This window comes from Oncorhynchus keta, chromosome 1, assembly GCF_023373465.1.
Source record: "Oncorhynchus keta strain PuntledgeMale-10-30-2019 chromosome 1, Oket_V2, whole genome shotgun sequence".
NCBI lineage: Eukaryota > Metazoa > Chordata > Actinopteri > Salmoniformes > Salmonidae > Oncorhynchus > Oncorhynchus keta.
In genome coordinates this window covers 68,430,151-68,447,183 of record NC_068421.1, presented here as the reverse complement: position 1 = coordinate 68,447,183, position 17,033 = coordinate 68,430,151, and the positions used below count along the sequence as shown (strand labels likewise).

At 43.1% G+C, this 17,033-nt stretch overlaps 2 protein-coding genes across 8 annotated transcripts in view; one reads left to right on the top strand and one right to left on the bottom strand.

Annotated features, from left to right (window-relative positions):
* Nucleotides 1-17,033, bottom strand: part of ralgps2 (Ral GEF with PH domain and SH3 binding motif 2) — a 145,295-nt gene that overhangs the window by 43,344 nt on the left and 84,918 nt on the right. The window lies entirely within an intron of this gene.
* Nucleotides 1-17,033, top strand: part of LOC118391839 (angiopoietin-related protein 1) — a 45,876-nt gene that overhangs the window by 15,082 nt on the left and 13,761 nt on the right. For all 3 annotated transcript variants that reach the window (XM_035783315.2, XM_035783302.2, XM_035783308.2), the window contains 3 exons: nt 3,304-3,560; nt 3,641-3,969; nt 4,228-4,519. In XM_035783315.2, coding sequence (XP_035639208.1) covers nt 3,356-3,560; nt 3,641-3,969; nt 4,228-4,519 — 826 coding nt within the window. In that variant the 5' untranslated portion in view covers nt 3,304-3,355. The remainder of the gene's footprint in view (nt 1-3,303; nt 3,561-3,640; nt 3,970-4,227; nt 4,520-17,033) is intronic.

Sequence of the window (17,033 nt, the reverse complement as noted above, 5' to 3'; positions counted from 1 at the left end):
GCAGTGATCCCTTCCTTTTGTGTGTGTGTGTGTGTGTGTGTGTGTGTGTGTGTGTGTGTGTGTGTGTGTGTGTGTGTGTGTGGAGAGCTTGAAGATGCTAAAGCCATTAACAGGGAGTGAGTATACAGGATACAGAACCCGGTTACGCTGTCAGGGGAATCTGCTGTTGGACTAACACACAGCCAGTGAAATAAAGAAAAGCACTCTACGCAGACACTTCTCACACAGTACTGGCTCAGCTCCCTAACATACACCGACACAAAACAGGCTCCCTTTCACAGTATCCACACTAGAGGTCGAACGATTATCATTTTTCAACGCCGATACCGATTATTGGAGGACCAAAAAAGGCGATGCCTTAATAATAATAATAATGTAATAATGACAATTACAACCATCCTGAATGAACACTTATTTTAACTTAATATAATAAACCAATAAAAATAAATAACAAAACATGTTCAATTTGGTTTGAATAATGCAAAAACAAAGTGTTGGAGAAGAAATTAAAAGTGCAATATGTGTCATGTAAGAAAGCTAACGTTTAAGTTCCTTGCTCAGAACATGAGAACATATGAAAGCTGATGGTTCCTTTTAACATGAGTCTTCAATATTCCCAGGTAAGAGGTTTTAGGTTGTAGTTATAGTATTTATAGGACTATTTCTCTCTATTCCATTTGTATTTCATATACCTTTGACAATTGGATGTTCTTATAAGTACTTTAGTATTGCCAGTGTAACAGTATAGCTTCCGTCCCTCTCCTCGCTCCTACCTGGGCTCGAACCAGGAACACATAGATAACAGCCACCCTCGAAGCAAACTACTCCAAGTGTCAGAGCGAGTGACGATTGAAACGCTATTAGCGCGCACCCCGCTAACTAGCTAGCCATTTCACATTGGTTACACCAGCCTAATCTCGGGAGATGATAGGCTTGAAGTCATAAACAGCGCAATGCTTGAAGCACAGGGAAGAGCTGCTGGCAAAACGCACTAAAGTGCTGTTTGAATGAATGCTTACGAGCCTGCTGCTGACTACCATCGCTCAGTCAGACTGCTCTATCAAATATCAAATCATAGACTTAATTATAACATAATAACACAGAAATACGAGCCTTTGGTCATTAATATGGTCGAATCCGGAAACTATCATTTCGAAAACAAAACGTTTAATCTTTCAGTGAAATACAGAACCGTTCCGTATTTTATCTAACGGATGGCATCCATAAGTCTAAATATTGCTGTTACATTGCACAACCTTCAATGTTATGTCATAATTATGTAACATTCTGGCAAATTAGTTCACAATGAGCCCAGCTGCCCAAACTGTTGTGTGTATGCAAGATAAGTGACACAATTTCACCTGTTTAATATTGCCTGCTAACCTGGATTTATTTTAGCTAAATATGCAGGTTTAAAAATATATACTTCTCTGTATTGAGTTTAAGAAAGGAATTGGTGTTTATGGTTAGGTTTATGGTTACAGTCGTGCAACGATTGTGCTTTTTTCGCAAATGCGCTTTTGTTAAATCATCACCCTGCGTTGCATTGATTATATGCAACGCAGGACACGCTAGATAAACTAGTAATATCATCAACCATGTGTAATTAACTAGTGATTATGATTGTTTTTTATACGATAAGTTTAATGCTAGCTAGAAACTTACCGTGGCTTCTTACTGCATTCGCGTAACAGGCAGGCTCCTCGTTGAGTGCAATGAGAGGCAGGTGGTTAGAGCGTTGGAGTAGTTAACTGTAAGGTTGCAAGATTGAATCCCGGAGCTGACAAGGTAAAAATCTGTCATTCTGCCCCTGAACAGGCAGTTAACCCACTGTTCCTAGGCCGTCATTGAAAGTAAGATTGTGTTCTTAACTGACTTGCCTAGTTTTTAAAAAATCTGCCAAATCGGTGACCAAAAATACCGATTTCCGATTGTTATGAAAACTTAAAAATCGGCCCTAATTAAAATCGTCCATTTCGATGAATCGGTCGACCTCTATTCCACACTACTGATCTAAGTGACAGATTTGACTCCAGGTCTGACGATCCACAACAGCATCATACAGGAGCCACACAGAGCCCCAGTTTCAGGGTGGGGGTGTTGGGTAGTGTTGTGTGGACTTACATAGGCCAAACTCAGAGTGTAAAATGGAGCTGTGTGTTTGAGAGGTGTTGATGAGAATCAAACACCAGCAGAGAGACAGAAACCACAATGGGGGTCAGAGAGAGGATATAGGATTCTGAGCAGGGCCAGGGAACTAGGGCAGAGTGGTGGGCAGGGCTGGGGGCATCAGACACCAGAGGTAAATTACATTTTCTACTTAACATACCTGTGAGCTTTGGTGTCTGGAGCCTTGTGGTGCCACGGTCTGTGTGTGTCTGGGTGTGTGTGTGTGTGTGTGTGTGTGTGTGTGTGTTCGTGTGTTCGTGTGTTCGTGTGTTCGTGTCTGGAGCCTCGTGGTGCGTGTTTACAAAACCTGTCTGGCAGGAGGAGCCAGAACAGGCTTAGGATGTACAGCCAGGGGTTAAGAGAGGGGCAGTGGGGCGGGGTGGAGAGTTGGGGTCAGTCCGGGAGGGAGAAGCCAGCCAGAGCTCTCCTCGCTCAAAGAACTATCGTGTTAACACAGCCCCATCTGCAGGGAGAGGAAGTATGTCTCAGAGCCCTGCAGCACCAGGGAAGGCCAGGGGACTCAGCAGTCTGGGTGTTTAGGAAACAGCTCTGACAGAGAACAGACATCCAGACCTCCTCTTGCAGAATGACTGAACAGCAATTTGTTCCCCAGCTCCCTGTGAGACCAGCTAGCCCTCCTACTGCTCGGTTTTAGATCATTACACAAACCCTGTTTGTCCGAGTATTGTTCTGGATGAAATTTCTGGCTTTAGTGCTAAAACATCTTATTGGGAATCATTCTGCCGCATGACTAATCAAATGCCTTAGGGATCATTGACGATCATTGACCATTTCCGCCAGGGCATTCACATAACGTCTACCTCAACCTGGTGTTTAAGTTGTATACTGTAAATGTCCACCATTGGCAAGCCTGACTATTACTTCTGACTGAGGGAATGTCTGCTAGCTGTAAACATTTGTTGAATTCCAACCCTGTGTGTGCAAGCTACGTGTAGTCTTCACATCCTGCTTTGTTGTTATGAATTATTCTGCTGCCAAACTATTTTCCCTTTTTAGGGATAAAATATACATGACCAGCACTCCTGGTACTTTGTTGTCAACAATCTAATTGTTCATTGTTGGGAACAGTAAGCCATTACTTCACACCAACTCCTGTTCCTTCATCAATTGCAGAGAAGCCCAGAGGAAGTCCAGGAGTCATCCAGCCAGCCAGTAGAAGTACACTATGCAGGGTGTGGTGGGGGTGAGGCAGGGAGTGTCGTGGAGCCTGTGTGCCCTGCTCTGCCTCTCTTTCTTGGAGCAGAGCCAGTGCAGGGGCTCCAGACAGGCTAGAGAAACCAAGGAATATCCCCTGCTCAGGGCCAAACGAACTCCCACAGATGTCAAGAAGTGCTCCTACACCTTTCTGATTCCCCAGCAGAAGATCACAGGTCAGTGTTTAGTCTTCTGTGAAGACGTCTATTTTACATCTTGTCACGTGACTTCGAATTAATCTAATGCCCATCATCAGGCCCCATCTGTGCCAGTGCAACGGGCCCCGAGCCGGACAAGGAGCGTGTGACACGGATGGACATAGCTGACGTAAGAGAGGTGCTGTTCAAGCAGAGACGGGAGATTGAGACTCTGCAGCTGGTGGTGGACGTGGACGGCAACATGGTGAACGAGATGAAGCTGCTCAGGAAGGAGAGCAGGAACATGAACTCCAGGGTGACCCAGCTCTACATGCAGCTGCTTCACGAGATCATCAGGAAGAGAGACAACTCTCTGGAGCTGGCCCAGCTGGAGAACCGGGTTCTCAACGTCACCTCAGAGATGCTGAGGCTAGCCTCGCGCTACAAGGTTAGAACGCCAAGGTGGAACTGAAACACAACGTGGTTAATGTTACTTTCATGTAGAGGTGAAATCGAATGAAGGAGTGTGCTAGAAGCAGAACAACACTGCTATAAGAATGGAACTTTAGAAGGCCAGCACTCACTTAATATAGCTGGGGACAACATTTAGATGTGCCTATAGCACTTATAATGTTGCTAAAATATCTGTTAGAAATATATCAAGACACTTCTGGTCTTTATGTTAACTTCTCTCTCCTGCCACAAGGAGCTAGAAGGGCGTTTTGCAGCGATGGCGGGGGTGGTGAACAACCAATCTGTGCTGATTGCTGCGTTGGAGGAGCAGTGTCTGCGGACTCTGGGGCGCAGTGAGATGCAGGTGGTCCCCCCGCTGGTCCAGGTGGTCCCAGAGAACATCCCCGTCAACAGCCGCTTCACCAACGAGATACAGAGGGATCACAACAACCGGGCATTCCCACGGGGGTCACGCATGGACTCCCCCACCGCCTCTCCATTTGGACTCAACCCGCCGCCACCGCAGGGCACGCTCACCTCAGACGGTACGTACCAAATAACCCCGGGAGGGGTGGTTAGAGTTAATGAGACAAAGACTGAATAATTGTGTCCATTTACCAGAGCATGTCGAGTTGGTTGGAAGCCGTGCTGGTATGGCAATTTCTGAATTAGGCAGAAGCTAAACTCACAGTAGGCCGGGCAGACATTTCAGATGTCTAATTGTCAGAGACGCTAAATTAGAATTGCGGCGGCCAATGGTGCATGTAATATGATGAACGCCTGGTGAAAGGGGAAACGGTCTGGACAATGGGCTGGCTGTGGTCTAGTGGGTTCATCCCTGGCAGGACAGACAGCGCAGTGAGATCACACATTCCTCTCAGTGCCTCTGGGACAGCTGGACTGGCTATAACCTACTGCTGGTGTGTGTGTGTGTGTGCGTGCGCGCGCGCGCATGCTTGTGCGCGTCTATATGGAGTGAGTTCTAGAGAATTACACTGGGACCTGAGAGTATCTGTTAATCTGCGCTCTGGGAGTAATTTCTGGGCGTATGGCTGGACTAAACTCAGTGCTGGCTTAAATGGGCCTTTGTGAGGATTGGCAGATATACAAACTGAGAAAGAATTGTAGTGTAACACTGAGCAGGCACTCAGTGGCAAACACGCAACACATTCACACAGCTGGCTGGTCAGAGCCAGGCTATAACCTGACCTCTGGCTGGATGATGCAAGCATATTCTGGCATATGGGCCAGTTTAAGGAAGCCTTTTCTGAGACCAGGCAGACAAACAGTGGGGATAAAGACAGCTCTACCTGCATCACTGACCAGACACCCACACCACTGAAAACAGAACATAAAAAGGCCAATAAATGAATATATACATACACATATATACATACACATATATACATACATACATACACATATATACATACTGTGGCAAAGAAGGGGGTCGAGTGATAAGTGGCAGATATGTGAGAGCAGAGCTAATAAACGGGCTCTGCCCGATCACTAAAATGGCCACCCCTGTCAGAACTACAGATCACAAAATGGCCGACCGCCAAAACTACAAGTCCCAGAAGCAAGGGGAACCCTCAGAAGGTGGAGCCGACTCACAGATAAAGGGTCAAGAAAAACCAGGAAGAGGAAGAGAGGGTGCTGGAAGGAGCTATGAACAATAGAGAAAGAGACTATAGAGATTGGCTGGATTTACCGTGTATGAGCTGGATTGTTTGGACTTACCTGTTGGCGTTTGGACCTGGACCTACCAAGAACCCGATTCGTGTACCGAACCCTGCTATCCTTGACCTCGCCTACGGCCTGGGTGGACCAGGACGGAGAAACAAACACACAGGTACTGTCCTGTTCGAAAGAACTCTCATTCTTGGGTGATTTGGTGACAGTTTACCACTTAGTTTGTGACAAACGCTCCTAACTTTGAAGAAGTTTGCCACAATACATACATACATACACACACACACACACACACACACACACACACACACACACACACACACACACACACACACACACACACATACACATATATACATACATACATATACATACACATATATACATACATACATATACATACACATATATACATACATACATATACATACACATATATACATACATACATATATACATACATACATATACATACACATATATACATACATACACATATATACATACATACACATATATACATACATACACATATATACATACATACACATATATACATACATACACATATATACATACATACATACATACATACATACATACATACATACATGCATGCATACATGCATACATACATACATATATAAATAAAATACAGTCGCTAGTAAAAGTCCACACACCCCTTGCATAGTCTTTTCATTTATGTTTAAAATGTCATCTAAAAACGGGATAAAAAAAAAAGTTGCATCTTGATCTACACAACCTACATTTTCAAAGTGAAAGCAAAATGACAGAACATTTTCCAAAATACTAAGAAATACAAATGAAGCATGTATTGTTTGCATATACGTCTTCAGACTCCGGTGTTAATACTTGGTGGAAGCATCTTAACCAGTATTTTCATTTTTGGGAAAAAAAACGTTCCCGTTTTAAAAACGGGATATTTTGTCAGGACAAGAATATGCATATAATTGACAGCTTTGGATAGAAAACACTAACGTTTCCAAAACTGCAAAGATATTGTCTGTGAGTATAACAGAACTGATGTTGCAGGCGAAAGCCTGAGAAAAATCCAATCCGGAAGTGCCCCATATTTTGAAAGCGCTGTGTTCCAATGAATCCCTATTGAGCTGTGAATGTCCTATCAATGAGCTTACGCTTTCTACGTATTCCCCAGGGTGTCTATAACATTGTGACTTAGTTTTACGCATTTATGTTGAAGAATAGCCGTAGGCAGCTACATTGCGTAAGTGGTCACATGATGGCTCCCAGGGTGACTCTCGCGTAAAATACAGTGGTAGCCATTACTCCAATCGGTCCTACTGAAAAACGAATTGTCCTGACGGATATATTATCGAATAGATATTAGAAAAACACCTTGAGGATGGATTCTAAACAACGTTTCCCATGTTTCTGTCGATTTTATGGAGCTAATTTGGAATATTTTTCGCCATTTTCGTGACTGCAATTTCCAGGCGATTTCTCAGCCAAACGTGAAGAACAAATGGAGCAATTTCGCCTATAAAAATAATATTTTGGAGAAAAAAAATTAACTTTGGCTATCTACCTGGGAGTCTCGTGAGTGAAAACATCCGAAGCTCAAAGGTAAACGATTTAATTTGATTGCTTTTCTGATTTGTGACACGGTTGCCTGCTGCTAGCAAGACATAATGCTATGCTAGGCTATCGCTAAACTTACAAATGCTTGTCTAGCTTTGGCTGTAAAGCCAAAAATCTGAGATGACAGGGTGATTAACAAAAGGCTAAGCTGTGTCTCAATATATTTCATTTGTGATTTTCATGAATAGGAATATTTTCTAGGGATATTTATGTCCGTTGCGTTATGCTAATTAGTGTCAGGCGATGATTACACTCCCGGATCCGGGATGGGGAGTCACATTAAGCAGACATTACTACTCTGAATAAGATTCTACCAACCTTGCACAACTCCTACGGCAACATATATCCACTTCGCGGCTGCTCCAAGACGTTTCCACTTCACAATAACAGCACTTACAGTTGACCGTGGCAGCTCTGGCAGGGCAGACATTTGGCGAATTGACTTGTTGGAATGATGGCATCCCATGGCAGTGCCACGTTGAGTCACTGAGCTCTTCAGTAAGGCCATTCTATTTGTCTATGGAGACTGAATGGGCGTGTGCTCGATTCTATACACCTGTCAGCAATAGGTGTGGCTTAAAAGTTGAATCTATATTTTGTATATATAGTGTATGTTCCGAGATTCATCCGACGGCATTGAGTTTACCACATCAGTAACCGGCTTCAATAATAAGTGCATTGACGATGACGTCTCCACAGTGACCGTACATATCCCAACCAGAAGCCAGGGATTACAGACAACATCTGCATTGAGCTAAAGGCTAGAGCTGCCGCTTTCAAGGAGCAGGACACTGATCTGGACGCTTATAAGAAAATCCTGCATCTGTGTGATCACGCTCTTCGTAGCCAATATTAATTAGTAAGACCTTTAAAGAGGTCAACATTCACAAGGCCACAGGGCCGGATGGGTTACCAGGATGCGTACTCAGAGCATGCGCTGACCAGCTGGCAAGTGTCTTACCTGACATTCTCATCCTCTCTCTGACCCTCTCTGTAATACCTACAATGTTTCAAGCAGACCACCCTATGTCCAAGAACACAAGGTAACCTGCCTAAATGACATTCGCCCCGTAGCTCTCATCTGTAGCCATGAAATGCTTTGGAAGGCTGGTCATGGCTCACATTAACACCATTATCCCAGAAACCCTGGACACACTCAAATTCACATATCACCCCAAAAGATGATACAATCTCTATTGCACTCCACACTGCCCTTTCCCACCTGGACAAAAGGAACACGTGAGAAGGCTGTTCATTGACTACAGCTCAGCGTTCAACACCATAGTGCACTCCAAGTTCATCACTAAACTAAGGACCCTGGGATTAAACACCTCCCTCCAACTGGATTTTGGACTTCCTGATTGGCCTCCCCCAGGTGGTGAGGGTAAGGAACACATCCACCACGCTGACCCTCCAAGATAGGGGCCCCTCAGGGGAGTATGCTTAGTCCCCTCCTGTGCTCCCTGTTCACCCACGACTGCGCATGACTCCAACATCATAAAGTTTGCAGACAACATGGTGGTAGGCCTGATCACCGATGAGAGCCTATTAGGGAGGTCAGAGACCTGGCAGTGGTGCAGGACAACCACCTCTCCCTCAACATCAGCAAGACAAAAGAGCTGATCGTAGACTACAGGAAAAGGAGAGCTGAGCACTCCCCCATTCACATCGACGGGGCTATAGTGGAGCGGGTCAATAGATTAAAGTTCCTCGGTGTCCACATCACTAAGGACCTATCATTGTCCAAACACACCACCACAGTTGTGAAGAGGGCACAACAATGACTCTTCCCCCTCAGGTGGCTGAAAAGATGTGGCATTGGCCCTAAGAATCTCCTAAAGTTCTACAGCACCATCGAGAGCATCTTGACTGGCTACATCACCGCTTGGTATGGCAACTGCTTGGCATCTGACTGCAAGGTGCTACAGAGGGCAGTGCTTGTGGCACTGCCACCCAGGACCTCTATACCAGCCAGTATCAGAGGAAGGACCAAAAAATTGTAAAAAGACTCCAGTCACCCACGTCATAGACTGTTCTCTCTGCTACCGCATGGCAAGCGGTACAGGAGTGCCGAGTCTTGGACCAAAAGGCTTAACAGCTTCTATCTCAGTCATAAGACTGCTAAATTAATTATTATTAATCAAATGGCCACCCAACAATTTACATTGACACCCACACATTTGTTTTTACACTGCTGCTACTCATTGTTTATTATCTATGCATAGTCACTTTACCCCTACCTACATGTACCAATGACCTTGACAAACCGGTACCCCCTGTATATAGCCTCGTTATTCTGTTACTTATTTTTTGTTTTTTCACTGTAGTTTATTTAGTAAATATTTTCTTAACCAACAATGCAGTTCAATAAATAAAGTTAAGGGCTTGTAAGTAAACATGTCACGGTAAGGTCTACTACACCTGTTGTATTTGGTGCATGTGACAAATAAAGTTTGATATGATTTGATTAACTTTTTGGCCTAAATTAAAAACCAATACAACACAGAGTGAAACCCTCAGAATTTTCAAGTATTGTGGTGGCAGCATCATGTTATGGGTATGCTCGTCATTGGCAGGGACTGGGGAGTTTGTAAAAATCAATATGGAAGGAGTAAAGCACATGTAAAAAGGAAAAGCCCTCAGACTTCTGAAAACCTAACCCTGGGAGAGTTTTATTTTTCATCGAAACAATTACACACATTTGAATGCCAGAATGGCTTTCCAAGAGGTGCTGAATGTTCCTGAGTGGTCTCTTCTCAAATCAGAGCCAAAGTTTGAATATTACTGTCCATCAATGATTCAATGATTCCCAACCAAATTTACTGAGCTTGAGCAATTTGAACAAAACAAAATGGACATCACACTAAGAGTTGTGAAAACTTGGTATATTATTATTCAAAAAGATTCACAGCTCTAAAAGCCTGCCAAAGGTACTTCTACTAAAAATTAACTCTGGGTGTAAAGACATAAGCAATTAAGAAATATATTAATGTTTTTACAGTGGTGTAAAGTAAAAATAATAATATTTTTTTTCAGGAGTATTTGTACTTTTTAGATATTTTACTCCACTACATTCCTAATGAAAATAATGTACTTTTTACTCCATACATTTCCCTCAATCAAAAGTATGTTACATTTAGAAAGCTTAGGACAGGAAAATGGTCAAATACACGCACTAATCAAGAGAACGTCCCTATTCATCCCTACTCCCTCTGATCTGGCAGACTCACTAAACAAACACTTTGTTTGTAAATGATGTCAGTGTTGGTGTGCCCCTGGCTATCCATAACATTTTTAAACAAGAAAATCATGCTGTCTGCTTTGCTTAATATAAGGAATGTGAAATACTTTGACTTTTACTCAAGTACTATTTTACTGGGTGACTCACTTTTATTCGAGTCATTTTCTATTAAGGTATCTATCAAGTAGGACAATTGGGTACTTTTCCACAATTGTTTTGTTTTTTGGAACATATTTCCTCTAACTTTCTTTTACTGGGGCGGCAGGGTAGCCTAGTGGTTAGAGCATTGGTCTAGTAACCGGAAGGTTGCAAGTTCAAACCCCCGAGCTGACAAGGTACAAATCTGTCGTTCTGCCCCTGAACAGGCAGTTAACCCGCTGTTCCTAGGCCGTCATTGAAAATAAGAATTTGTTCTTAACTGACTTGCCTATAAAGGTAAAATAAAAAAAACAATTTAAAAAACTTTGAAAATGCTGAGTAGGTTGTGTAGAGGAAAAATGCAAAGAATTTTAAGGAAGCAAAATGTGAAGACTGGGCAAAGGGTTGGGACTATGCACTGTACACTATACCTATTCAAATCCTAGATTACAGGACTAGATTACAGTCAGAAGCCATAATCAGCTGCAGAAAGCTGAGAGACCAGACTCAACTAACTCTCTCCTGACTAGTGCCCACAAAAACACATCTCCCATGTGAGCAAGATCATTTTCAGCATGAAACCAATTTGCAGGGTGATAATACTTCTTGGAAATACCTCTGAAAGATAGGGAAAGAGCATTTTATTATGACTGGAGATTTGAAGGCCGCAGAGCGGGTTTAAACAAACAGATGGCTGACAATGAACTTACTGCCTGCTCGGTCTCTTCGCTAATGATGCAAGTGTGTGTTCAGTCTTTGGTCTGTTGCATGCAGAATATTCTATCCTATTCATGGCACTGATGTCACCGGGATACAGAGGTATCTTCGGGACAGTCTTGCGAGTACCAGGTAGCCTACTAATTTTTGCCTCATAATATGAAATTACAGTAGGCTATCTATCAGTAGCCTTTATTGATTACCCTTTTCAGACATAATGGAATGTGGCCCCCTGAAAGTGCCTCACCTACACCATGTTTATTTGTCCGTCAGGGTAGTTGTTGGAAGGCTACACTATGGATTTTTAAACGCCGACAAAACCTTCTTTGTAATATTTCCGTTTTGGAGAATCTCTTACACAATGCGTTAGTTATTTATAGTAATCCTAGGTGTAAAATGGTAAATAATGGATATTTCTCAGGAAGTATTAAAATTGTCAAGAGTAGTAAAACAAAATTGTCCACTATCAACATGTTCAGAAGTTTGGGGTCACTTAGAAATGTCCTTATTTTTGAAAGTAAAGCAAAAAAAAAGTCCATTAAAATAACATCAAATTGATCAGAACTACAGTGTAGACACAATTAACTTTGTAAATGACTATCGTAGCTGGAAACGGCTGATTGTTAATGGAATATCTACATAGGCTTACAGAGGCCCATTATCAGCAACGTTCACTCCTGTGATCCAATGGCATGTTGTGTTAGCTAATCCAAATGTATCATTTTAAAAAGGCTAATTGATCATTAGAAAATCCCTTTGCACAGCTGAAAACTGTTGTTCTGATTAAAAGGCAATAAAGCCTTCTTTAGACGAGTTGAGTATCTGGAGCATCAGCATATGTGGGTTTGATTACAGGCTCAAAATGGTCAGAAACAAAGACTTTCTTCTGAAACTCGTCAGTCTATTCTTGTTCTGAGAAATGAAGGATATTCCATGCGAGGAATTGCCAAGAAACTGAAAATCTCGTACAACGCTGTGTACTACTCCCTTCACAGAACAGCGCAAACGGGCTCTAACCAGAATAGAAAGAGTGGGAGGCCCCGGTGCACAACTGAGCAAGAGGACAAGTACATTAAAATGTCTAGTTTGAGACAGAGATGCCTCAAGTCCTCAACTGGCAGCTACATTAAATAGTTCCCGCAAAACACCAGTCTCAACATCAACAGTGAAGAGGCGACTCCAGCATGCTGTCCTTCTAGGCAGAGTACCAAAGAAAAAGCCATCTCTCAGACTGGCCAAGAAAAAGAAAATATGGGCAAGAGAACAGACACTGGACAGAGGCAATATTAACTAAGGAAATTGTGTCAACTCTCCTGCGTCCATTGCACAGAGTCAGGGTATTTGCAACAGTTTGAGCCGCCTGGCTTGTAGCAAACTAATTTCCCAGCATTTTACATAATTATGACATAAGGTTGTGCAATGTAACAGCAATATTTAGACTTAGGGTTGCCACCCGTTCAATAAAATACGGAACGGTTCCGTATTTCACTGAAAGAATAAACGTTTTGTTTTCTAAATTAGTTTCCGCATTTGACCATATTAATGACCAAAGGCTCATATTTCTGTGTTTATTATATTATAATTAAGTCTATGATTTGATATTTGACAGAGCGGTGGAAGACAGCATCAGGCTAGTAAGCATTCATTCAAACTTACCTGCGTTTGCCAGCAGCTCAAAGCAATGATTGAAGCTGAGATTAGGCTGGCAATACTAAAGTGCCTATTAGAACATCCAATAGTCAAAGGTATATGAAATACAAATGGTATAGAGAGAAATAGTCCTGTGTCATAATTCCAATCTACAACTTCTTAACTGGGAATATTGAATAAATCGGAATATTGAACAACCAGGAACTGTTCTCAGCCAGGAACTTAAACATTAGCTTTTTACATGGCACATATTGCACATTTACTTTCTACTCCAACACTGTGTTGTTGCATTATTTAAACCAAATTGAGCAGGTTTCATTATTGATTTGAGACTAAATAGATTTTATTTATGTATTATATTAAGTTAATGGACTGCACCAGATTTGCCAGTTCTTGCTGTGAGATGTTACCCCACTCGTCCACCAAGGCACCTGCAAGTTCCCGGACATTTCTGGGGGTAATGGCCCTAGCCCTCACCCTCCGATCCAACAGGTCCCAGACGTGCTCAATGGGATTGAGATCCGGGCTCTTCGCTGGCCATGGCAGAACACTGACAGTCCTGTCTTGCAGGAAATCATGCACAGAATGAGCAGTATGACTGGTGGCATTGTCATGCTGGAGGGTCATGTCAGGATGAGCCTGCGGGATGGGTACCACACGAGGGAGGATGACGTCTTCCCTGTAACGTACAGCATTCAGATTGCCTGCAATGACAACAAGCTCAGTCCGATGATGCTGTGAAACACTGCCCCCAGACCATGACGGACCCTCCACCTCCAAAATCGATCCCGCTCCAGAGTACAGGCCTCGGTGTAACGCTCATTCCTTCGACGATAAACGCAAATCCGACCATCACTCCTGGTGAGACAAAACCACGACTCGTCAGTGAAGAGCACTTTTTGCCAGTCTGCGTGATCCAGCGACGGTGGGTTTGTGCACTTATGTGACGACGTTGCCTGTGATGTCTGGTGACAACCTGCTTTAGAACAGGCCTACAATCTCTCAGTCAAGCCTCTCTTAGCCTATTGCGGACAGTCTGAGCACTGATGGAGAGATTGTGCGTTCTTATGGTAACTCGGGCAGTTGTTGCCTGTCCCGAAGGTGTAATGTTCGGATGTACCGGTACTGTGCAGGTGTTGTTACACGTGGTCTGCCACTGCGAGGACGATCAGATGTCTGTCCTGTCCACTTGTCTGTCTTGTCTTAGGCATCTCACAGAACAGATATTGCAACTTATTGCACTGGCCACATCTGCAGTCCTCATGCCTCCTTACAGCATACCCATGGTATGTTCACGCAGATGAGCAGGGAAGCTGGGCATCTTTCTTTTGGTATTTTTCCAGAGTCAGTAGAAAATCCTCTTTAGTGTTCTAAGTTTTCATAACTGTGACCTTAATTGCCTACCGTCTGTAAGCTGTTAGTGTCTTAATGACCGTTCCACCATTCCATGTTAATTGTTTATTGAACAAGCATGGGAAACAGTGTTTAAACCCTATACAATGAAGATATGTGAAATTATTTTGATTTTTACAAATTATCTTTGAAAGACAGGGTCCTGAAAAAGGGAAGTTACTTTTTTTGCTGATATATATACACACACATGCATATATACACACACATGCATATATACACACACGCACTCCCGAGTGGCGCAGCGGTCTGAGGCACTGCATCTCCGTGCAAGAGGCGTACTACAGTCCCTGGCCCAAACCTGGCTCTAACACATCCGGCCATGAATGGGAGTCCCATAAGGCGGCGCACAATTGGCCCAGTGTATTCTGGGTTTGGCTGGGGTAGGCAGTCATTAAAAATAAGAATTTGTCCATAACCTTTGTGATAGAGGGCAGCATTTTCACTTTTGGATGAATAACGTGGTCCAGAGTGAACTGCCTCCTAATCTGTCCCAGATGTGAATATATGCATATTATTATTAGTATTGGATATAAAACACTCAGAAGTTTCTAAAATGTTTGAATGATGTCTGTGAGTATAACAGAACTCATATGGCAGGCGAAAACCTGAGGAGAAATCCAACCAGGAAGTGGGACATTGAGGTTTGTAGTTGTTCAAAGCTTTGCCTACCGAATACACATTGAGATATGGATAAAGTTGAACTTCCTGCGGCTTCCACTAGATGTCAACAGTCTTTAGAAACTTGAATGAGGATTCTACTATAAAGGAGGGGTCTGGCAGAGTGCCTTGGTCTCACGATGCCCGCTACCGACAGATTTACCTCGCGTTCCAGTGCTTTTCTACAGACAAAGGAATTCTCCAGTTGGAACATTGATGTTTTATGTTAAAAACATCCTAAAGACTGATTCCATACATCGTTTGACATGTTTCTAAAGGACTGTAACGGAACTTTTCGAGTTTGTCTGGACGAAGTGCCTGCGCCTCATGAAGATGGATTACTGGGCTGAACACGCTAACAAGTGGCTATTTGGACATAAATTATGGACTTTATGGAACAAAGCAGTCATTTATTGTAAAACTGGGATTCCTGGGATGCCTTCTGATGAAGATCAAAGGTAAGTGAAAGTTTATAGTTTTATTTCTAACTTTGTTGACTCCAAAATGGCAGATATTCCTCTGGCTGTTTTGTCCATCTTTAATTCTGTGAATAAAAAATGTATCTTTTATCAATGTTTATTATGAACATTTCTGCAAAATCTCTGGATGTTTTGGAATCAAAACATTACTGCACATAACGAGCCAATGTAAACAGATTTTTGGCTATAAATATGCACATTATCTAACAAAACATACATGTATTGTGTAACATGATGTCCTATGAGTGTCATCTGATGAAGATCAAAGGTTAGTGATTAATTTTATTTGGGCAAGCTTTTCATCCAAAATTCCGACCCTAGAGAAGTTTAACCTTTTGCGTGTAGGGGGCAGTATTTTCGTTTTTGGGACACAGAAAAACGTACTCATTTGAAACAGCCTATTTCTCAGCCCCAGGAACTAGAATATGCATATAATTGTCAGATTAGGATAGAAAATACTAAAGTTTCCAAAACTGTAAAAATATTGTCTGTGAGTATAACATAACTGATATTGCAGGCGAAAGCCTGAGGAAAATCCAATCAGGAAGTGGCTTCTATAATGAAAGCGCCATGTTCCATAGCCTGCCTTCACTCCATTTAAAGGGATATCAACCAGATCCTTTTCCTATCGCTTCCTCAAGGTGTCAGTCTTTGGACAGTATCAGACTTTTATTTTGAAAAATTAGCGTGAAGGATCACAAAGCGTAAGTGAATAGGTGCGGGCTCTCAGAGTCAGTTTTTGCGCAACTGAGAAAGCCGCCATTGTTCCTCTCGCTGTTATTGAAAAACCTACACACTCGGTTGATATATTATCGAATATATACACTGCTCAAAAAAATAAAGGGAACACTTAAACAACACAATGTACCCAAGTCAAACCCCCTGGTTCTGCAGGTGGGGACCACAGACCACTTCTCAGTTCCTATGCTTCCTGGCTGATGTTTTGGTCACTTTTGAATGCTGGCGGTGCTTTCACTCTGGTGGTAGCATGAGATGGAGTCTACAACCCACACAAGTGGCTCAGGTAGTGCAGCTCATCCTGGATGGCACATCAATGCGAGACGTGGCAAGGTGGTTTGCTGTGTCTGTCAGCGTAGTGTCCAGAGCATGGAGGCGCTACCAGGAGACAGGCCAGTACATCAGGAGACGTGGAGAAGGCCGTAGGAGGGCAACAACCTAGCAGCAGGACCGCTACCTCCGCCTTTGTGCAAGGAGGAGGAGGAGCACTGCCAGAGCCCTGCAAAATGACCTCCAGCAGGCCACAAATGTGCATGTGTCTGCTCAAACGGTCAGAAACAGACTCCATGAGGGTGCTATGAGGGCCCGACGTCCACAGGTGGGGATTGTGCTTACAGCTCAACACCGTGCAGGACATTTGGCATTTGCCAGAGAACACCAAGATTGGCAAATTCGCCACTGGCGCCCTGTGCTCTTCACAGATGAAAGCAGGTT